This window comes from Gadus macrocephalus, chromosome 15, assembly GCF_031168955.1.
Source record: "Gadus macrocephalus chromosome 15, ASM3116895v1".
In the NCBI taxonomy this organism is placed as follows: domain Eukaryota; kingdom Metazoa; phylum Chordata; class Actinopteri; order Gadiformes; family Gadidae; genus Gadus; species Gadus macrocephalus.
In genome coordinates this window covers 14,312,443-14,336,465 of record NC_082396.1, presented here as the reverse complement: position 1 = coordinate 14,336,465, position 24,023 = coordinate 14,312,443, and the positions used below count along the sequence as shown (strand labels likewise).

Here is a 24,023-nt window from a genome sequence, read left to right as displayed (position 1 = left end):
TGAGAAAATAGAATTCAATTCTAAGTAAATACTCATAAACGTGATGTCATTTAAGATTTGCCTGAATCTGTGTTTCTGTGAGGCACAGAAACACAGAGCTACTGAGGAGAAAAAAACTAGAAAATTGTTGGCTTTTTGCAGGAATGCAGCAGTAGCCTGTGGCAGGGGCCACGGGTTGTATGAAGTTTACATTATCTCATGGCTGACAGGTGTCTTCAGCATTCAAGTGCTGTGCTCTATTGACCGTAGGGCTCTAATGGTTGTCATTTCGGATGGCCAATTGGCACTCAAAGTAGCAATTTGTTTTAATTTTGAGAAATCATGTGTATTTTGTATATGAGTTTTTATAATGGCAAGTTTGGATTAAGACAAAATTATGTGACATTTTAATGCATTACTTTCAATGTAGGTAACAAATAAGAACAATAAATGAATGCTTATTCTTTCCCGCCGGAAATGTTTAAATAAATAAGCACACATGTCACGTGTCACTTAATGATTTGTGTTTAGAAAAGAGGTTACATAAGTGGCAGCTTTTACTTGCCCTAACCTGTTGGATTACCTACTAAATGGGGTGATGTGGTGTGTGTGTGTGCATGCATGCGTGCGTGTGTGTGTGTGCGTGAGTGTGTGTGTGTGTGTGTATGTTTTTGGTATACACACATATCTATATATGTGAGCTGTATGCACTGTCACACATGTTTACATGTGTGTGAGAGGGTCAGCAAAGAACGATAGATAGAGAGAGAGAGAGAGAGAGAGAGAGAGAGAGAGAGAGAGAGAGAGAGAGAGAGAGAGAGAGAGGAGAGAGAATGCAAGGAAGTTTAAGTGGGTGGACAGCCATAGCTAATGGCTGATATCCTTCACAAAAATAACCGATTTCCTTCTTCCTTGGCCTTCCGATGAGACATGACATGATACCTTTTACATGATGAGGGGCTCTCTGGTGCCAGAATCCCCCTGGTACCCACCAAACATCCCCCCACGCCCACACACAGGCAGTGGTGACACATGCATAAAACCACCCGTAGAAACACACGGAAACACCGATACACAGAGAAACATGCTTACACATGCATGGAAACACACATGCACACACACCAAAACATGCATCGAGACAAACACACACACACACACACACACACACACACGCACACACACGCACACACACACACACGCACACACACGCACGCACACACACACACACACACACACACACACACACACACACACACACACACACACACATTGAGTGGATCATAAAGCCCACATCTTCTCCTCCTCCACACTGCTATTCCCTCCCCAGCCCTCTCCCTGTCTCTTTGGCAGCTGTGAGTCATTACTAGTATTTTCTATGAAACCTGGTATTCATAACTGCTTGCTCCGATTCCACCCCAGAGTCCCCGCAACATCATAACCATAATAGTTTAATCACTCTGGTCTTGACCCCGTGCTGTTGTTTAGCTCTGACCCGAGTGGGCGGCCGGCTGTTCCTCGCACATGTGCGCGCGCACACACACACACACACACACACACACACACACACACACACACACACACACACACACACACACACACACACACACACACACACACACACACACACACACACACACACACACACACACACACTCACAATCACAAGCACTAACACATGCACAGGCATGCACATACACACAGGCACACAGGCAGGCACGCATGTGCACACACAAACACCTACACAATTGCCGCACACGTTACAAAAGCCTCCATGAGAAAGTAATGGTCGATATGACCTCTTCTAAAATACGAAATCGAATATATTTGTACAAAAGAAGCAAGCCTTTGGTCATTGGCAGTGAAATAATTTATTTATGTATTTGCTGTGTTTCTTGAGTTTTGATGTAGTTCCTTTGTGTGTGTGTGTGTGTGTGTGTGTGTGTGTGTGTGTGTGTGTGTGTGTGTGTGTGTGTGTGTGTGTGTGTGTGTGTGTGTGTGTGTGTGTGTGTGTGTGTGCGTGTGTGTGTGTGTGTGTGTGTGTGTGTGCTTTTCTGCCTTTCTATCTGCATCTCTGTCTATCGTCTGGGCTTCATTTATTACTCATTAATTCAAATGTGTTTCTCTTTCCCAAGGCCTGCCTCAGCTCTCGGCCTGCCTGACTGCATGTCTGTCTACCTGTCGGCCTCTCCTTCTGTTGCTCTACCTCTCTGTCTATCTGTCTGCCTTTCTACACCTCAGACACACAGTGAAAACACGATGAGTCATGAACAACCACCAGGAAACATGACAGTGAGGTGCAAGACCCCCTCCCTCTCTTTTGCTTAAATACACGCACGCACGCACACACACACACACACACACACACACACACACACACACACACACACACACACACACACACACACACACACACACACACACACACACACACACACACACACACACACACACAACCAGCTGACTGGAAAAGAAAGGCGGTTAGCCTCCAGACTCTCTCTACACCACTGTGTGAAGGTGACCTCATCACTATTATAATAATAATAATAATAATATAGGGCCCTTATCAAGAACCCTGCAAGGGCATAGAAGAAGGCTCTAGAGGTGACATCATGTCAACATGACAGCTAGTACAAAACAAGTGCTGATTTTAACGATGAGTTACATTCTGACTGTAATGGATTTGGATCAAACAAACATACCTGGACGCAACAGCAAGACGGGCTGTGCAGACAGATGTTAAATATTTGATTGTTCTGTTGGAGTCATTTTGTTGGCAGATAAAGGTGAATAATTGATGTCTCCCGCGCAGGTAACGCCCTGAGGCATTTAATTGTCTGTTTGTGCACAGATATCAAGAGATCATCATAAATAGTGTTGATGATCTCTTGATATCGTGTATGTTTGTAATTTCAACCACAAGTTTCAACCTAATGAAGTCAAGTTTGTTTTGTGGGCGCGGGATTGTTTGGTACATGTTTGCACATGTGTAATTATGCGTGTTGTGTGGTGCATTTGTTTGTGTGTGTGTATGTGTGCATGTGTGACGCCTGTGTGCGTGTATGTGTACATGTGTTTGTGTGTACGTTTGTGTGTGTGTGTGTGTACGTGTGTGTGTGTACGATTTTGTGTGTGTGTGTGTATATCTTGTGTGGTGCATTTGTTTGTGCGTGCATATGTTTTTGTGTACGATTACATGTGTGAGTGTGTGTGTATGTGTGTGTGTACGTTTGTGTGCATATGTGGGCGCGCGTGTGTGTGTGTGTGTGTACAATTTTGTGTTTGTGTACATGTGCATGTATGGGTTCAGAGGTTAAGAGTTTCAATAAGTGTGTGTGGGTTGAGGATGTGATTGCTTTAAACACACAGGAGGGGTGTGGAGGCAGACTTTGTGGAGACGGAGCTTGTAAACTCTCAGAAAACATGCCATCGTATCATGTTTGGATCGTTTTTTATTCATACATTTTATTTGGTCCAATCAACTGTTCACTGACTCCACTAATCATTGACACATTTGTACTTCTTTAGCCCACTCAGTCATTCCGAGTGGGATGAATAATTGTGCATTATATTGTTTCCTTCCTAAATGTTGAGGTTTCTAATTTAGGGATGAACTTTTAGTGTAGTTTCTTAATTAACACATTATCTATCTAATGGATATGTTCTTACTAAGTATTTAGTTTCCTCTCTTTCTTTCTTTCCCCCTATTTAATTTCAGTCCACAGTCTTCAATTCAGGCTGTCTTTCTATCTTCCAAGCAAATCTTCAACATGAACTAAAACGTGCTAATAAGTACAAACTGTTGTTTAAGTTGTCAATTGTGTCAATTATTTATTCAACCAGCTAGGTGAATAATTATTAATGCTAAAATAATTCGAAGGTACATTGGAGAGGGCTCCCCCTTGTGGTCAGCGTAACCATTGCGCATCCGCCATGCTTTCATCAGCCAATACAATGCTTAGCCGCCCCCTGGTGTTAGTATATTGTGTCACCATACCTCTGACAATTCCTTGCAAGTGGTATAAGTCGAAATGGCTGTAAAGCTACTTAAGTATTTTTATAGATTATATCCTCCTCTAGCATGTAAATTCAAAGCATATATTGCTCTTTTAAGACACTAAAACACACACACACACACACACACACACACACACACACACACACACACACACACACACACACACACACACACACACACACACACACATATAGGCCTACACACACACACACACACACACACACACACACACACACACACACACACACACAAGCACACGCACACGCGCACACACACACACACACACACACACACACACACACACACACACACACACACACACACACACACACACGAAATAATTTCCTTTTTGGACTGATCATATTTCTCTTAGAGAACCAAAGTGAAATAAATAATTTGGTGTTCAAAAAATTGGGCAATGGCAGATGTATTAAAATGTGTCAAATCTAAATCTGGAAACAAAAAAGTGCATCCACAGACACACAAGCAGTTGTAACGCACCAGGAACATTTATTTAATATGTGTAGAAGTAGCGATGATGTCACAGAGCAGGACGGGGGAGGGGATATGGATATGGGGAAGATGTAAAAGAAGTACATACACACATATACACTCAATATCAGAACTTATACCAGAGGAGCCAGCCTGGGAAAGAAGTGTGTGGGGGGGAGGGGAGGCTGCATAGGTAAAACATGGGAGTTACACACACACACACACACACACACACACACACACACACACACACACACACACACACACACACACACACACACACACACACACACACACACACACACACATAAACTTCTAGCACACTTGGCTAGGAGACCAGCTCCGTTTTAGACTGGCAAGAAACACACATACACACACACACACACACACACACACACACACACACACACAAACACACACACACAAGCAGAATAAGTTAAACAGCACAGATACAGACTTCGCTAGGTCATGGTATAACTCTATTCTCCAGGCAAATACACAGAGGAAGGAAGACACACACACACACACACACACACACACACACACACACACACACACACACACACACACACACACACACACACACACACACACACACACACACACACACACACACACACACACACACACACAGCATAACAATATTTGCATAACCACTACAGAAGAGGACATTACGGTATCCATACACAACAATGTTTTGTCTTATTTTTGCACCTTTAAACATGTGAATTTACATTTCATGAGCGTCAGTCCGATCTCTGCAAAAGAGTGTGTTTAAGATCTATAGAAATGGATCATCCTGCCCATTTGAATATAGAAGGAAAGTGGAAAAGTACAGTACAAGAGTATAATTATACTAAAATGGACTTTAGGCCGCCCGATATTGTTGTATAATCCATTGTTTGAAAGCTGCATATTTTGCAACATAAAAAAAAAATCAAATCCTCCTTACTTCCTTAAATTGTCTGTTGCTATCTGTCAACAAGAACATTTTAGGTAGAGGTCAACTTCTGTTGATTTCACAGGTATAACTTTTTTTATTTTACTGTTATTGAGTTGTTTTGTTTAACTCCCAATTTCAACTGACAAATGCATACAGAAATCGACAGAGATGGGCCGACAGATATATGACTTCATTGAGTAGAGAAGAAAACCTACTAAATAAAAAAATGCAATACATTTCTTATCTTTCTCTCACTTCACCATAAATCCGTTTTTTTTCACTTAATCAGATCATTGGAATTATCAGTCGTAGTATCACTAATAACACTAGTAACACTAGTGTGTCCAGATTTCTCCAAGAGAATTGTTTTTCAATCTTAGTCATAGCATTTATCTTCTTGTTCAAAATGTGATTGATACTCTGCATCTCAGACACCAATGAAATTAACAAATTGTACCCTTTCATACATCTCTGAGCTGTGTTGAAGCCAGAGTCTGGAGATCCAAAGCTTGATCTATTCAGACATTAATTTCCCTTAATTATTATTATTTTTTGCATTTTGTGTAGACCGTTGCAGAACAAAACGATAACATTCAGTGAGGGGCTTGCATTTGAGTCAACCGTTTTTAGGCTACTGCGCTAGAATAAATACGTCAGAATGACGTATTTACGTCATTCTGACGTAAATACAGTAAATACAGAACGAGTGCTATGCAGTATTAAGTGTTCTTACTCAGATTTCTGTCTAGTTCTCTCTTGTGAAAGAGTGGTTTCAGCTCAATGAGGAGCAACCATGGTTAAATAAAGGTTAAACAAAGCAGCATTGAACAGTACATATTCCTGTACCACACGGGTTGACTAAAACTCAAATATTCTATGTAGCATCATCCACAAAGACAAGGCACTAATAAATATAGGCCTCATTAAATAGCGACAGCTGAACACAATCTTTAGCAAAGATTCAATTCTATTTCTTTTTTAAGGGGTCTTTTTAATCGTGCAGTGTTTGACCTGAGCAATTTACATGAGAATGATGCTAAGCTAAATGTGGCCAAATGTCGTGAATATCTTCCTGGCACCAACCCATGGAACCAACTGATGGACAAGGACACAAGACTGGTGGGTGGGGGGTGGTGGTGTGTGTGTGTGTGTGTGTGTGTGTGTGTGTGTGTGTGTGTGTGTGTGTGTGTGTGTGTGTGTGTGTGTGTGTGTGTGTGTGTGTGTGTGTGTGTGTGTGTGTGTGTGTGTGTGTGTGTGTGTGTGTGTGTGTGTGTGTGTGTGTGTGTGTGTGTGTGTGTGTGTGTGTGTGTGTGTGTGTGTGTGTGTGTGTGTGTGTGTGTGTGTGTGTGTGTGTGTGTGTGTGTGTGTGTGTGTGTGTGTGTGTGTGTGTGTGTGTGTGTGTGTGTGTGTGTGTGTGTGTGTGTGTGTGTGTGTGTGTGTGTGTGTGTGTGTGTGTGTGTGTGTGTGTGTGTGTGTGTGTGTGTGTGTGTGTGTGTGTGTGTGTGTGTGTGTGTGTGTGTGTGTGTGTGTGTGTGTGTGTGTGTGTGTGTGTGTGTGTGTGTGTGTGTGTGTGTGTGTGTGTGTGTGTGTGTGTGTGTGTGTGTGTGTGTGTGTGTGTGTGTGTGTGTGTGTGTGTGTGTGTGTGTGTGTGTGTGTGTGTGTGTGTGTGTGTGTGTGTGTGTGTGTGTGTGTGTGTGTGCATATTCGTGTATGTGGGGGGACATTTGGGTTCCTTCCTGCGACTAGACGTAGAGTAGGGCAGGCTCTGATCCCGTCTATGACTCGGATGTTAACAGCATGGGCTCTAAACATTTCCCCTTACTATTTAACACAACACACAGACACATGGAAGTACACAAACAAGCACACACACACACATAAACACATACACATATACACAAGTCACACAATTTGTTGCTAAGTAACAGCAGCCATGCAATCCTCCTGTCACTCCCCCCCAGCACAAATTTTCGAAATTTTCCGTCTGCGTGGACAGAGATAACAGCCCCACTCAGCCTCTTCAAGTCATTTACCGTCTGCGTGGACAGAGATAACAGCCCCACTCAGCCTCTTCAAGGCCCAATCGCATTTCTACCCCTTACCCCTTCCCCCTCCCCCTTTTTTTGAAGGGGTAAGGGGAAGGGGTAAGGGGAAGAAATGGGTTTGGGCCTAATATCTACCCCTTACCCCTTCCCCTTCCCCCTTCAAAACAAGGGGGAGGGGTAAAGGGAAAGGGTAGGGGGTAGAAATGGGATTGGGCCCAAGTGTCGCTCTCAGCCATCCGTTCCTGTTCGCCCGCAATCTCCCTCCTCAAGTGTAGGAGCATGTGAGCCAGTTCACCGTGAGCCTCGGATAAATAAATAGACCCTCTTCTAATGGGAATACTGCTTGGAAAAGTACCACTTCCCTTAAGCCTTTCTCTTCCTTTATGTGATTGTTAGGTTGGTCCTATTTATATTGATGTTATGAATAGGCCTATTACACACACACATTTCGTGTTGATTATTTTGTCTGATTATTTGATATAAAATATTGCATTTGATTGAACATGTTTTGTCAACAGTGTCACTTGTTGGAGATGGATGATGGGTAGGTGCACAACAGAACAAAGTGCTTCAAAGAACGACAACAGAAATAACACTTTGAAGTAAACACAACAATAAAAAAATTCTAATTAAACACAATCTTTAGTGTTGAATATCAATGAAGTATACTCTGTGATTTGTACAAATGAAAGAATGTTGGTACAGTGAAGTCTATTAAATAAATCTGTTTTTGTCATAATTATAATGATTATTCACTCTTATCATGTCATCATATCATATAGTCATTGGTATATTCATATAATCCATTTAATTAGAAACAATCTCTCTTTTGTTAAATGTACAGTCACATACATATATTTTCTTTGTTTTTTTTCGACCAAGACAATTCGATGACATCTTTGGGGAGCAAATTTTGCCTCTAGCATTTTATCTAGGAATATTTCTCCTTGTATGTCACTACAGTGTTTTTCTAATCCGGTCAAAAGTGCACAACTATAATCGCAAAGGTGCATGGGGTCCCGGCACTGGGTGACCAAACAAACATCTATATCTCTTTACACAAGTCAAACTAAGGACCAAACCTCTTGAGGGAAACTAGCCTCTGGCTCAAGGGATTTCAATGCTGACCTGATAAAAGCACTAAAATATGAGTATTGGAGATTTTTTAAGCAATGCAGCTGGTTCCATCTTATGATCGATTCTGAGAAAACTGCACTGCTGTTCTTAGTCAGCCCAAACAGAGCTGACACCTGTAGTGCCGACACACTGCATTAGGCTTGCATTGTGTTTTATTCCTCAGGACTTACTTATCATGAGAAGAGGTGACAGTGAGGGATACTGTACTCATTGATTTGTTCTAATTATTTTCAAAGGATTTCTCAAGATACACAGAAACATGTACTGAAGATAAAATATGCGGGCCTATGCCAATCTCTACTTGTGACATTCCTGATAGGTTGTAGGATTGGACCCAAAAACCGAATGAGAGAAACAGAGGGTTTTAAAGAACCTGGATTGACCAGAACAGAACAGTCAAAGGTGCTATACGATTTTCTCTTCGATTTTGCGAACACTCCTCAATGGTGAGGAAACGCAGCGTAGGGGCAGAGAGGGAGGAGAGGGGACTTAGTTTAGTTTCCAGATCTTTCTCTCTTCCACGCTCTCTCTCTCTTCTAACAATACGAAATTATAACCGCTCACTTTAACAACATAACTTCAAATCTGGCCTTGTTTTATATAGTATCGTCAAATGTTTTTTGTTTGTTCATTATCATTTAAAAGCATGACTGTAGAGTTTCACACGTCCTTCGATAGTTCCGTCTCTTTGTTTTCGACGTGAGGCCACAAACCTTAAGAGTTGTTTCAACAGCGTTTAGAGGGAGGCCGGGGGGGGGGGGAGTTAATCTACTGCCGTCTGAAAGAGTCAGCATATCAGCCTTCCTTAAGCAAGGACACAATAGCACAACAACATATCTGGGTCACGATAGCCATACATAGATACTGTATCATCCTTTTTTTTTATCATCACAAGCAAAAATGGAAGCTCGGATTGCTCTTCACAAACATTTACACACAACGGAAAAAATACTAAAACCACCTTGAAAACAAAAAGACTGTGGACCAAGAGGACATCACTATCCACTTACTTGACTTACTTTTGTGTTCATGCAGTTGTGTGTGTCGGTTTCACACCCTAATCCCTCCCCCTAAACTTTAGATACGGATACGGGGTGACCTCACTTTATCTCCATTTAGCAGAAGCCTTTTCAGGGCCTGGCACCCATTCATTCGTTCACAGAACAACACAAGCTACTTTAATATGAAAACTGACATCATTTAGGGCTAATTTCTCTCTCTGTAGCAGAACTGTATTATTACATGTTCCATTTCCCAATATAAATATTCTAGGACCGCTTTGCTTGGGAAAACACCGTTGACAAATGTGTAGCAAAGCTGTGTGAGGTTAATCGCGGGTGAGATGTCTTCAACCATGGCTCAAAGCATTGATCTCACCAAGTGAGTGCTGTCGGTTTGTTAGCTAAGCTAGCCTCCTTTTTTTTTGTTAATGTGTATTCAGGAGTATATACAGTGTTACAGACACAGATTTAGTATAGTTGGGGACAGCAGGGATAGGTGGGCTGGGAGTGTGTTGGAACGGGGGGGGGGGGGGGGGGCAAGGAAAGACTCCCACAGTCCGAACAGTCCCTGTCCCAGTCACAGCGCTCCGTCATGCTCCGATGGCGCCGACGCGCTCCGGGACGCTTCGTAGCGTGCGCTGGACGCTAACACAGGCGCTCTATGTGAGTCCAGGAATATCAGGGGTGTGTGTGGGGAGGGAGGGAAGGGGGGGGCGTGAGTAAGTATGCTCCGCCCACGTGCAGTGTGTAATATTGTTGCTTGTGTCTTGTTGCGTGTGGTTGTCAACATCGACTCCGGCGTTTGCATTCGCAAAGTGATACTGCCATTGTATATACAGTTTGTGTGTGTCCATCTGTGTTTGTGTGTGTGTTTGTGTGTAAACATAATCGTGTCTTTATGGCAAAGTGGAGACTCCACCTCTCCTCCTCCTCCTCCTTCTCCTTGTTCTCCTCCTCCTCCTCCTCCTTCTCCTTGTTCTCCTCCTCCTCCTCCTTCTCCTTGTTCTCCTCCTCCTCCTCCTTCTCCTTGTTCTCCTCCTCCTCCTCCTTCTCCTTGTCCTCCTCCTCCTCCTCCTTCTCCTTGTTCTCCTCCTCCTTCTCCTTCTCCTTGTTCTCCTCCTCCTCCTCCTTCTCCTCCTCATCTTTCCCTCCTCCTCCTATTCTCCTCCTCCTCTCCTCCTCCTCCTCCTCCTCCTCCTCCTCCTCCACAACCTACTTATCATCTCCTCCTCCTCCTCCTCCTCCTCCTCTCCTCTCCTCCTGCTTCTCTCTTCCTCATCCTCTCTTCCAGCTCCTCCTCACTGGGTAGGGGAGGAGTCGTCAAGCTCCAGGAGCTCCTTGACCAGCAGCTCTCCGAACTGGGCGCGGCTGTAGCGCTTCAGGGCGTAGGCGTCGGACATCTTGTACAGGATGTAGGCGTTGTTGATGGCGATGCTGATGGCCAGCCAGAACACCTGCTGCCACGTTTTGTTGGGCTTGTGGAAAATAAAATACCTGGGAGAGCGGGGGGAGGGAGGTTCAATAACGGAAATAGTTTGTCTTATAATGTGATGGTGAGTCCCAAGTATATATATATGTATACATATATACATATATATATGCATAATGCACCTCATAAAGTGCAGAGGTGTGCACATACAAAATGTATATATATATATATATACATTTTGTATGTGCACACCTCTGCACTTTCTTTAAACAGATTTACCAGTCAAGAGACAAAGCACATTTTATGAATCTCTTTGGGGGCCTGACATAAGCACTAAACATGTTTCATATGAAGGTACCTGTGGTTATGTATATTGGCAGTAAAAACGACATTAGGATAGAAATAACCACTATGGTTGGTGATGGAATACAGTGAAGCTATTATTCACTCTTTTAGAGTGTGTATCTAGTGTTGCACCTCAAACACCAGATACACACTCTAACAGAGTGATTAATAGCATTTACTGTACAAAGGCATCTATAGATACTGTCAGCTAGAGCTACACTAGTCTTATAACATAGGGAGATGGATAATTCATATTGTCAAACATACTTGCTGTACTTGTCATCATATTTGCAGATGTAGCTGAGATGGGCTGCAAAGGCCTCCACAGCCAGGGGACAGGGGATCTCCCCGCTTTTCCTCTTGATTATCATACCTGACACACACACACACACACACACACACACACACACACACACACACACACACACACACACACACACACACACACACACACACACACACACACACACACACACACACACACACACACACACACACACACACACACACACAAATGTATATTGCTTTGGATTATTACATTCGCTAAACAAAAAAAAAAACTAGCTGTTGAATAAATCTAAAAAAGTCTGTAAGAGTTTTGGGGGAAAAAACGTGAATAAACAATAAGAAAAAATGTGTGTCTCTGATTGGAATGGGCCTGCATCCATGCTGCTCACCTTGTTTGGTGGGGGAGTAGGCGTTGGTGAGGAACCGGAAGTGTCCCTTGTTGTACCAGCTGATCAGCGACATGCTGTCCTTCATCATCACCTGTGATTGGCCGCGCTGCACTGGCGTGGACCCGCAGACCAGCATGCACTGTGGCAAGCCCGTGCAGTCACTCTTCCTGGTGCTTAGAAGACCGCAGCAGTAGATATCTGGAGAAAGAGGTTTGCACATGCACATACACATGATTAAACAGAGAGCTTTGTAGCTTTGTTTCTCTCTTGCTCTTGCAACTGCTATGTTGCAGAAAAGGATATTTTCATATCAGTATGAAAGAAGGTTTTAGCGACCCTAAAAGTACATTATTAACCATTCTGACAGACACAAACTTTTTCTAGAGAAAATGTCTAATTAGAAAGCATTGGTTTCAGATCAAAATAGTCCTCAGCCATTAAATGCAATATGCTGCAATGTCTCTCCGATAGACTATCTCCGCTCAATCAAAGCCATTCAAAACCTGACACTGAAAGGAACCATTCTGTTCGATGCTCTTAGGACTAGATAACGTACTCATCAGGCCCCTGTTGTCTCATCAGTACATCAAAACAACACGTGTTTCACCATCAAACCACATTCAAAGTGAAAGATGCAGAGATGTCGGATGCAGAGATTATTATAGAGATCTCTACAGCAGAGTCTATTCGAAAGTGCATTGCTAAACTTTCTGAAAGGTTTGTCTAATCCGTTGATTTCCAAGGTGAGTCCTCATAGACTCCTGTGGTTCTTCTTTCCTTGGCCTTGGGACGGTATCTGGCTGCTGTAATTAGGTGGAAGATGAACAGAGAGATTCCAAGATGCGCAAACAGCAGAAGATGGAGACGGGGAGAGACGGACAGATGGAGTCCAAGACAAAGGAAAGGTGTCAGAAGGTAAGGCGAGGAAACAAATTGGACGGATATTGATTGGATCTAGAAAGGTAGCCCAAACTTAGTGGGGGAAAAGTGAGACAGCGAGAGGATGTAGAGAATGGATGCCAAACACACATATCTATAGACAAATTGAATTACTCAATCATCCATCCATTATGGGCTGACACCTTAAGGTCAGTTGGTCGATTGATTGGTCAATCTGCTTTAGTCCGACCAAATTCATATTGGACGGTCGTGGGGGAGAGTTAAGAAGGTAAATAGGACCACAATGTACCAGGGCATATCATCTAATAACATGAGTTATTTTTCTTTCAGGTTGTCTGCTCTAGGATACTCTGTCAACATTCTTGTTTTTTGCTTGATGTGCTTTGAGTGTGATCATATCAGAGTCTGCACTTTGGCACGCATCGCAGTGCCAACCACTACTAACCATTAAACAGTATAAAATCTACTCTCCGGGTGTTAACCTTTCTACAAATCCTTTCCCCGACCCTGCGCTCCGTGGCTCGTCTGCCGTGCGACCCGGTTAACATTGAAGCTCCGCCGTAACCCAGTCGTTCTCCAGAGAGTGAACCGGAAACCCAAATGACCTCCTGCACACAACACTTACGTGGTGTTAGGGCTGGCAGGTAGAGTGAACTCCACCTGCACTCTGTGCACTGTGGCCCATTAAGGTAATTGAGAGAAAAAGGTGCTGATATCAGTTTCCCTGATTTATCGACCAATCGAATAGGTTGAATCACAGTCTACGAAAATCATATTTGGTCCACCACAGCCATCCATGCATCCGTCCCTCCGTCACGTGAGGGTGCGTCTCGCTACGCACTCTGCTTGCTGAACTCAGTGAAGAGGCTGAGGCTGGTGATGGAGGGCCCTGTGAAGATGATGGTGTTCTTCCCGGACAGGTTCTGACAGAGCTGCTTGGCCACCAGGCTGTGGAGCAGGGGCTTGTTCTTCAGGGTGGAGAGGCCGTCAGCCCCCTGGCCGTCCTTCAGGTGAACCGAGATCTGCGGAAGGGGAAGAGGGGATGAATCACCCTACTGGATGAGGATCGGTCTTTCTCCCTCGCCTCAGCTGTTGAGATTGGATTACCTGAAAGTGCTATGAACTAAAAGATAACATGTTGATAAAATGTTAAAGGTCCCATGGCATGCTACTTTATGGATGCTTTAATATAGGTATTAGTGGGCCCCTAACCAGTGTGCGAATTATACCACGGTCTCCGGGGGAGCTGGGGGGGGGGGGGGGGGGGGGTATCATTTCCTTAATTTTGAAGAAAGTTTGGTTCATTTTTGAATTGTAAAATAAATCAAATATTTTTTTGGAAGTTGCAGAGTTGCTCAAGGAGTTGCTCACGGACCACCAAAGTAACGTTTGACTGTTTAATTAAATCAACTCAGAGCAGAACACACAAGCAGCCAGCCTATAGCGGCAGCCTAACCATGAACAATTATAATGCCATTATTATTAATAATACAGCTATAAAACAACACACAAACGTCTCAATGCCTGGAGAGGCTTGAAACAAGCTTGTGTGATTGGGTAGTGGGGCTGCAGACAGCGCCCCCACGCTTCGAGTGGCAATAATGACGAGCATTAGGCTACGTTGTTTTCATGAATCATAAACTCAAAATATAATTTTATTTCACTTATTTTACACCTTTTAGAAAGACATGCCCAAAATAGCATTTATTTGGATATCATATAAATATTTTAGAGCTCCCCCAAAATTTCACAAACCATGTTTCCAGGGGAGCTCATGTCACCACTAGGGGAGCTATAGCTCCCCCTGCTCCCCCTTAATTCGCACACTGCCCCTAACACAGTATTTGAAGACGTTCCCGAAATTCAGCTGTGGTGCAGAATTACAGCCACTATGTCGCACATTGAGCTTTCCCCAAACGCGCCGTTTCGGTGTCTGTAGCTTTAATGCAAATGAGGAGGAGAGAGGCGGGTCCAGGAGGAGGGTGGGGGTGTGGCCCTGAGCAGCTTGCAGCCACGGTACAATGCGCTCTGTTTACAGTGGGTGTATCGCAATGGCGAGGCGCACACAGCCTTTAGCCGTGTTCTGTAAATATTCTAACACTTCGGGTGCTCCGGCAGGAGTCCTGGAGCTTTATATCTAAATAAGATCATATTATGCATAGATATCTATATCATATAATATATATTATCACAGCCAAAAGCTGTGTGCGCCTCCAGACGATATTATGAATCTCAAACGATTGTGTTGGGTTCTCCGACGTCTCTGGTTCTTCCACTTCCAGATCAATCTGAAGTAGACAGAACCGCGACATGGAGGAGAAAGGGATTGTTACCCCTCGATTGTCTCCCGCCGGAGCCCCGCTGCTGAGGCACCACCGCCTCGGACGCGGGCAGCGTGCCTTGCGGTGGTGGTGCCTCGCGGCAGCGGGTAGCAGGCAGCAGGCAGCGGGGCTCCGGTGGGAGACAATCGCGGGCAACAATCCCTCTGTCCTTCATGTTGCGGTTCATATACTTTAGGGAGGCAAAGCCAAAGTTCCTTTCCCCCAATTCCTTCTAAACCATGGCTGAGATGACCCCCACTACGAGTCTCGTTGTGGAAATACCAGAGACGTCAGACAACCCGACGTGTTATGCGCCATAACACCAACAGCAGAACGGTTATCCAAATAACAATGAAGTGTACAACACTTGCGTTACAGTGTGTGCATTCACACACACACACAAACACACACACACACACACACACGCACACACATGTGGCCCTCGCACGGTCGTAGCTCATTGTCTCTATCGCAATGGCGAGGCGCACACAGCTTTTGGCCGTGTTTTAGAATAACACTCCGGGTGCTCCGGCGGGGTCCTGGAGCTCTATATCTAAATAATATCATACTATACATAGATATCTATATCATATAATATATATCCCACTGGAGCCCCGCTGCCCGCTGCCGAGGCGGCAGTGGGGCAGCGGGCAGCGGGCAGTGGGCAGCGTCAAGGCAACACCTACCGAAGTTCTCCCATGTGACCCCCCTCTTCCGGAGTCGTAGCTCATTGTCTCATTGGTAGGTCAAATACTCTGGGCGGGCAAAGCAGAGTAGGGGAGGTAACCTGGCCCCTTATGATGACATATGGGGCCAAATTCGAAATCGGTGCGTTTGAGCTTTCATTTTTCAAAGACGGAGCAGGATACCTAGTGCTCGTTTTACAACAAACGCCATAACTAGGTACTTGGGGACCATAGGCAGGCTAGGGGAACTCATATTAATGTTAGAAAACCTCGTAAAGTGAAATTATCATGCCATGACACCTTTAATCTGCATTTTATTGAAACTCCCTGCCTGGATACAAACAAATATTTTTTAACCTTGAAACGATTAAGGGACAACTTTATAAATGAAGACATTGACAAGCTTGCCCGTTTTAATAGACTAACAGATGAAGAAGAACATCTACATATCTCAGGCTCAAGCTCTCACACACACACACACACACACACACACACACACACACACACACACACACACACACACACACACACACACACACACACACACACACACACACACACACACACACACACACACAAGCAGCTCAGTGCCCATATTGCAGACATATTTTAGTTTTTACAAGATGAAAAGACATTAGTCTGATCAGCTACTGGTCTCCTTTGGCACTCAGATATTGGACTAAGTGAATGGATTGGTGTGTGTGTGTGTGTGTGTGTGTGTGTGTGTGTGTGTGTGTGTGTGTGTGTGTGTGTGTGTGTGTGTGTGTGTGTGTGTGTGTGTGTGTGTGTGTGTGTGTGTGTGTGTGTTTGTGTGTGTTTGGTTCTGGCAAATGGAATCCATTATTAAGCCGCTGTTTATTTCTAACATTTTCTCTCTTTCTTGGCACAATTTTGAAGGGCTCTCTCCATGCAGTAATGAAGGTTGTAAAATGGGAGTGGCTGAGTCTGACTGAGTGGATTTGTTCTGTAGTGCTTTTTAACACAGTACACGAATAACTTAGCAATTTGAGACAAGCAAACTGTAAGTATGGCATAAACATGATCCAAGATCTAACATCATTCAAGAGTTAAAATGCATCTGAGTTAGCTGCATAGCTTGCTTGAGGAAGTGCTTAGTGATGGACGGCACTCACTTAAGCATTTCCGCATATTTTTGTTTCCAAAATCAATTCTCATCAGAGGTTTAGTATTCTGCGCACCAACCCCGCGGCTTTCTTCAATGACAACATTACAATTCATCGCTACAGCCGGCCCAAAAGGGACTTGTTTGCCTGCCATGATATCTACTTATTAATGGGCCCTTGGCAGCAGGACGGCTCCTTGCTGTCTGCCCCGGGGCTCTGTTATACACTTATGTGGGGCTTTTACTCTGATAAAACAGCCTCACATTGAGAGGGAAGAGCTTCACTCCTTAACCAAAAATCAATCCTGAAAAACCAACTAAAGGCAAAACACAAACTAAGAGCTGAGGTTCATCCCGTCGAACACGTCTCCAACACCTCCACCGTTAACCTTCCCAAGCTTTACTACACATTTATAATAATAATAATAATAATACATTTAATTTAGAGGCGCCTTTCAAGACACCCAAGGTCACCTTACAGAGCATATAGTCATCATTCAAAACTATGTAAAACAGACTAGGAATAAAAGGAAAAACAGAGGTTAAACATGAAGAATAATATTAATTAATAACACTCAAAGACGCCTAAAGTGAAGGGGGGACCTCACTAACCACCACCAATATGTAGCACCCACTTGGGTGATGCACGGCAGCCAATCGGCGCCAGAACGCTCACTACACACCAGCTTGAGGTGGAGAGTTAGGGATGAGGTGGAGAGTGAGGGAAAAGAGGGAAAATTTATCAACTGAGGTTTTCCTGCAGGGGACAGATACCGGCGTGGGAGTTGTATCTGCTTTTGAGAAACGTAAATAGAATCAACACGTTTCTAGTACAGAAAGAAAAGTGACTCCTGCGTGACGGGGACGCGTTTGAAAGTACTGTACTGTTTACTGACAGTCCATTACTGACACTGTGTCTACTCGATCATGAGCTCTAAAAGGTGGCTGTGTCAAACCATCAATCAATCTATCAATCCATCAATCCATCAACCAATCCATCAATCAATCCAAAACGATGAATTATTCATTGTTCAATGGCATTGACAGGCTGTACTGTGTGAGTTATAGTACTCGCCCTACCGGAATAAACTCTATTATTTATTTTCACCTGTATCTGTTTCCATTTTGAATATAACTTTTGGGAAACAAAGATCCTGTTGAAAATAAAGTAAGGGATGAATAAATAAAGTGTCGCATCAAGTGACATTAAAGGATTAGGTATGTGTGTATATTAGCGGGTAACAGTTGGTCCCTTCTGGCCCTGTAGCACTGCAGTGCTGTGGCTGGAAAATAAGGTGTATTATGTAAGTCGTGGTTGGTGTGGGCGTGGAAGTCGAGGTGAGAGGGACACAAATAACACTTCCAGTCACATGATGGAACATTTGGCCGAGGGACTCTGTGTGTGATATTATTCACACAAATCTGAACGCTGTAGAATTACAATGCGTGTTTCTGTTAATATCACAAGAAGTGTTTTCATTCACTTTGAATAGTATTCATAACTTCTACCACGACAACACCATTCGCTGTATGCATAGAAGATTTGTAAAAAAAGAAAGAAAAAGTAACATTTGTAATACCCTGAATAATGCAGTCCACTAGATATAAATGTTTCCCTTTGTTGACCACTGGTTAAGAATATAATTTGGAATAATAAATTTGACTTCACATTAGTTATATTATAACATTTAGTCATTAAATATTCAAATATACAGTGCGAATATTCTCCCCGTCTCAGTTTTTTACTGAGTGTTTATTTTGTTTTCGTGTGCGTTTCTGTGTGTTTCTGTGTGTTTGTGTGTGTGTGTGTGTGTTTGTGTGTGTGTGTGTGTGTGTGTGTGTGTGTGTGTTTGTTACCTGGCAGATGAATCCAGTTGACGTGCACTGTCGGACCCAGAGACTGAACTTCCTCTTCTTCCTCTTCCTCAGCTCTCTCTCTGTACACGTGTTGATGAAGACCGGGTCCTCGTCTATCAAGGGCTCATGCAGCACCTACCACACACACACACACACACACACACACACACACACACACACACACACACACACACACACACACACACACACACACACACACACACACACACACACACACACACACACACACACACGCACACGCACACGCACACGCACACACATGCAAACACACACACAAAAACTGTTAATATCATCACATATATTGGCAATGTTTTTCTGCCTGTGTTTCAGAGAGTGAAAGAAAGAAAGTGAGAGAGAGGGCAAGGGAGCGACTTAGTGTGGAAGAGACTCTAATAGAGTGAGAATGATAAAAGGAAGAGACAGAGAGAGAAGGATTGAGACTGAGGGAAAAGAGATAGAAAGATATATAAAGCATGGCAGGGATTAAAGACTCATATAATAATGAGAGAGAGAGAAAGAGAGAGAGAGAGAGAGAGAGAGAGAGAGAGAGAGCAAGAGAGAGAGAGAGAGAGAGAGAGAGAGAGAGAGAGAGAGAGAGAGAGAGAGAGAGAGAGGGCAAGAGAAAGGGAGTTATTGTCGAGTCTGTCTCGATTATATTATTAATAATATTGGGTTTGAATGTGTGTGTGTGTGTGTGTGTGTGTGTGTGTGTCTGTGTGTGTATGTACATGCACAATGCTGCTCAGCACAGATGTCAAACTGCAATTGTACTTTCATAACTGTTTACCGCTTTTTTTTTACCGAGTCTTTAAGGGCTATGCAAATACAATTTAATTTAATTTATTTGAATTACTATACCCCGCCTGTAAAACACATGAAATATCATTCATCACTTGATAATCCCTATGCTGTATCCCTGTGTGGTTTTGTTTCCACTGTTTCTGGTTTTCCTCTCCCTGTCCTTTATGCTAGGTGTACAAATATGGCTGTTCTGGAGTCCGGCTGGTTTGATTTTAACTAACGAACGCGGGCTAAGCCGTCTGCTAAAAGGCCTCGTCTGTTCTGCCTGCGGCCTCGCTGATGCTCCATCAATCTCGTGCACGATTACACAGGGGCTCTTGTGTCCCTGGCTGTTGGCTGTTTTTTGTGTGGTTTATTGCCACTGTGGCCATTGGTCAATTGTTCTGACTCATTAGATATTTCAACTGGTTGCCATATTTTGGCCTTATGTGTGAAAGGTTTGTTCCAGCATTGGCCCAGTCTGTAGGAAGCTGGTAGGGGTGAGTGGCCTTTCATTTGGTGCCCCATTTCTTCTGTTTCTGATGAGTTAGGGAGCTAGGCTTACCCATTGCATTTCTTTGGAGCTAGAAGAGACCATTTTGATTTCAAAATAAGTTTTATTATTTTGTCCCAGGCTTTGATGATATATAGCTGCCCTGACCTATTTCAGGCCTGATATGTATTTGGTTGCAATAATCCCTTTGTTTTCTTGTGAAACCCTGTGTCTGTACTATTTGGGTTGGCTATATATACCTCCTCTATCCCCAAGACTAGAGGGTCTTAACACCCTGTAACAAGGTCCATGCTACACGCCACCTTGGCGTATTTAACTGGGCTCCTCCAGACGAAGGCTTGTGCTGTTGAAAGCAGGTTTATCGTAAGGTTGCAGAGTATGATACATGCAGAAAATGCAGAAGATGTCCCTGGCTGTTTCCCAATGTGACTGAAGCATGCTCAACGGCTGCCCTTTTAAGGACACTACGTCATAGAATGCCGACAAGCACTGTTCCAATGTTGAAAACACTCGGAAATTCACGCCCTTTTTGCGTCCTTTATTTTTGAGAAATCTGAGATTTTTTTCAAGGATGCATCGATGGATCCTCAACAAGCCAAAATACCCACAAACCTTTGCGTTCACATGCTTCGCAGGATATTCAAAAATTGCGTATAGAAAGCAATACACCTTGCTTTACGCAAGTGAAGTTATTTTAACATTTCAGAAATATTTTGTGCCGTATTGCTTTTATAGATTAGTCATGTAAATGCAAAAAAATTACCTGTGCGATTTCTTTCAAACGTTTTTGCAACGTAATAATAGGCTATATTTTGCATGGATTGATTTGTTTTAATATGTAAGTAGGTGGTGTTTAAACAAACTACTGTCGCCAATAACAATTTCAACAATTAAAATATTAAAATATTTAACACTTGAGCAATAATAAAAAGCGGAAGCGCTTCCACACTAGCAAGTCGTTCCAAACTCTGAACGCTACAAACACTAGGCAGCACTTTAGCCTCATCTCCATAGGATGCGACTAGCAAGGAAGTGTTCTAGCAAGGCTGCAGCCTTCATTTTTGGAAACAGCCCCTGAATGTGTGCGCTGATGGCTGGTTTAACCTGTGCAGACTGATTACTCAATGTGCAACAGGTGAACAAATCTGCCCTCACCCTGACCGCACCCCTATGCCACAAAATAATACCAAAACCCACAGACACATGCGTAGTCTGCGTTTCAGATCAATGTCTGCACCCCTCTGCCGCCCCCACCCCTTCCTCTCATTTCCCTTTCCAAACATCACTACCCTGGGTGCAAACAAAACCATAATATTAATATGGAAGTACCATCAGATACATGTGCAAACACAACCATATATCAGATACATACTTGCCCTGTCAGGCGAGCAGATGTTGGAGAGCATACATCCCATTCATCATTGCATACTCTTTACACACTAACTACCTCCATCCTGCCTCCTCCATTAACTCCCCATCTTCTTCAGCAGGGGCTCGGTTTGTTCCGTTTGTTGAATGCTCAGGCACATTTTATTGACGTATGGTAGTGAGGCCAGGATAATACATGATTGGATCGCGTTATGGATATAATGAAGAGTTATATTACCGTGAACCTTTTATGCATCCTAACAGGACCTGGGTTGACATCTGCTGGACAATTAAACCCAATGATAGCTAACCAAGTGGAAAACAAGCTTTAGTCCAGACTTGTTTCACTCCGCTGTAGCGCTTGCTTTACCATGGCTGCGTTGTTGGCCAATAAAAACCGTAGTGGAAAGAAGAATATGACGAAATAGATATTAACGTGATGAATAGATTTTTACACGTATCCGTTATCAAATATTTGAGTTTGAGTATCTGTGATTTTTCAAATCACAAAAAATGTATTGAATGCATCGGATATGAGTGCGATGAAATCATTGATGGATGAGTAAATATGTAAAAAGTAAGTAAAAAAAAAAGGTTAATCTATATATATGTACTAAAACATGTCATTCATCAACGTGTTCTGTGTGTTCTCACTGGGGGGTCTTTGGCATTCTGGACCTGCTCTCTCTCCCTGGCACCCAAACCCAGCACCAGAGACAGACTGGCCTAGATACTCACATACTGTCAATGAAACAGACACACACACACACACACACACACACACACACACACACACACACACACACACACACACACACACACACACACACACACACACACACACACACACACACACACACACACACACGTTGTACACACACACACAGACAGACACACACACACACACACACACACACACACACACACACACACACACACACACACACACACACACACACACACACACACACACACAAACATGTTGTATACAAACACACACCCCACACACCCACATACACACACACACGCACACATGCTCACAAACAGACCAACACACACTCCCGTATGCACGCACACATGCATGCTTGCACACTCTCAAACACACACGCACACACACACACACACACACACACACACACACACACACACACACACACACACACACACACACACACACACACACACACACACACACACACACACACACACACACACACACACTCACACATCTAATATCACTTGGATGCCCTCATTCCTTCACTACAGTGCAAATAATATATAAATTATATATATATATATATATTTATATATATATACATATATATAATTATGTTGCGTTACCAGCCAGTAGCATTTAGCAAGGAAACTCGTTTGGATTATTTATTGAGACAACACCGATAGTCTCTGTAGCCATAAATCGAGTTAGTCAAAACAGCACCACACACATTCTTCATAATTACCCAACACTGCTAGATAACTGTGAAAACCCGTCGGCCATACTTGTTTGTACAGCGAATGCACTTACTTGCCTCTCTGCCACGGTTGAACAACAACAAACCTAACCAACCCAGCGACCATTATGAAACTCAATGTCAAGAAAACAATAACTTGAAAGCAAACCCCATTATTAAAATGTAATCTGTCGGTTGTAGAAAGCATAGTAAGTACTAGGATAAATATGTAAATTCGTTTCTGGCTAGCATAGTGTAGTGGTTTGGCTGTTCGAAAAAAATATGACGAGTCCTCATGTTCTGTATGCCTCCACGAGCCCTAACCCCCAATACTTGCTCCTTTATTACGCGCATCTGACTTCATCGGGACTCGATAAAAGCCTCAGCAGAATGCCGACATAGTGGACAGCCAATAGGCTGTGACTTTTGATGGACCTTCACTCACCTGTGTCTGTGAGGGTCTGAAGGTGTGGCTGAAGGATTGCTGCAGGGAATCCAGGAAGGGCTGGATCTTGTAGAGGCCCTGGTTGCAGCCCTGGGACGGGCGGAACGCCACGATGTGGAAGTACTTGAGGATCTTCTCGAAGCGCGCCTGGCTCATCTTGAGGGCGATGCTGCGGTTGCTGAAGAAGCCGGCGCTCCAGATGCTGAGCACCGACTCGCAGCGGTGCACACTGGTGGACACCACGAAGCCGAGGAAGGCCTTCATCTCCTGGGCCGTGACCGGGCGCCAGCCCTCCTCAGAGCCAAAGCGCTCCTGGAACTTCTTGGCGTACATGTTGGTCTGGGTGACCATGTTCTGGACGCAGTTGTCGGGGACGAAGAGCTGGAAGAAGTCCAGGGCTGTGGAGTCGACGGACATCTTCTGGGCCGGACCTGGAGAGAGAGAGAGGGAGAGGGGAGAGGGAGAGGGAGAGGGAGAGGGAGAGGGGGAGGGAG

General features: G+C 43.8%; 1 protein-coding gene and 1 long non-coding RNA gene across 2 annotated transcripts in view; both read right to left on the bottom strand.

Annotated features, from left to right (window-relative positions):
• Window positions 1-4,484: 4,484 nt before the first annotated feature.
• On the bottom strand, window positions 4,485-6,706 carry LOC132473484 (uncharacterized). The gene is made up of 2 exons (XR_009529413.1): window positions 4,875-6,706; window positions 4,485-4,838 (listed from the first exon to the last, which is right to left on the bottom strand). It is a non-coding gene; the product is annotated as an uncharacterized LOC132473484 (long non-coding RNA).
• Window positions 6,707-8,097: 1,391 nt separating this feature from the next.
• pgbd5 (piggyBac transposable element derived 5) overlaps window positions 8,098-24,023 on the bottom strand; it is a 74,712-nt gene continuing 58,786 nt past the window's right edge. Inside the window, 6 exon segments of the mRNA XM_060073644.1 lie at window positions 8,098-11,106; window positions 11,654-11,759; window positions 12,064-12,261; window positions 13,805-13,985; window positions 18,951-19,085; window positions 23,530-23,960. Of these exon segments, the coding sequence (XP_059929627.1) occupies window positions 10,911-11,106; window positions 11,654-11,759; window positions 12,064-12,261; window positions 13,805-13,985; window positions 18,951-19,085; window positions 23,530-23,960 (1,247 nt within the window). The 3' untranslated portion in view covers window positions 8,098-10,910.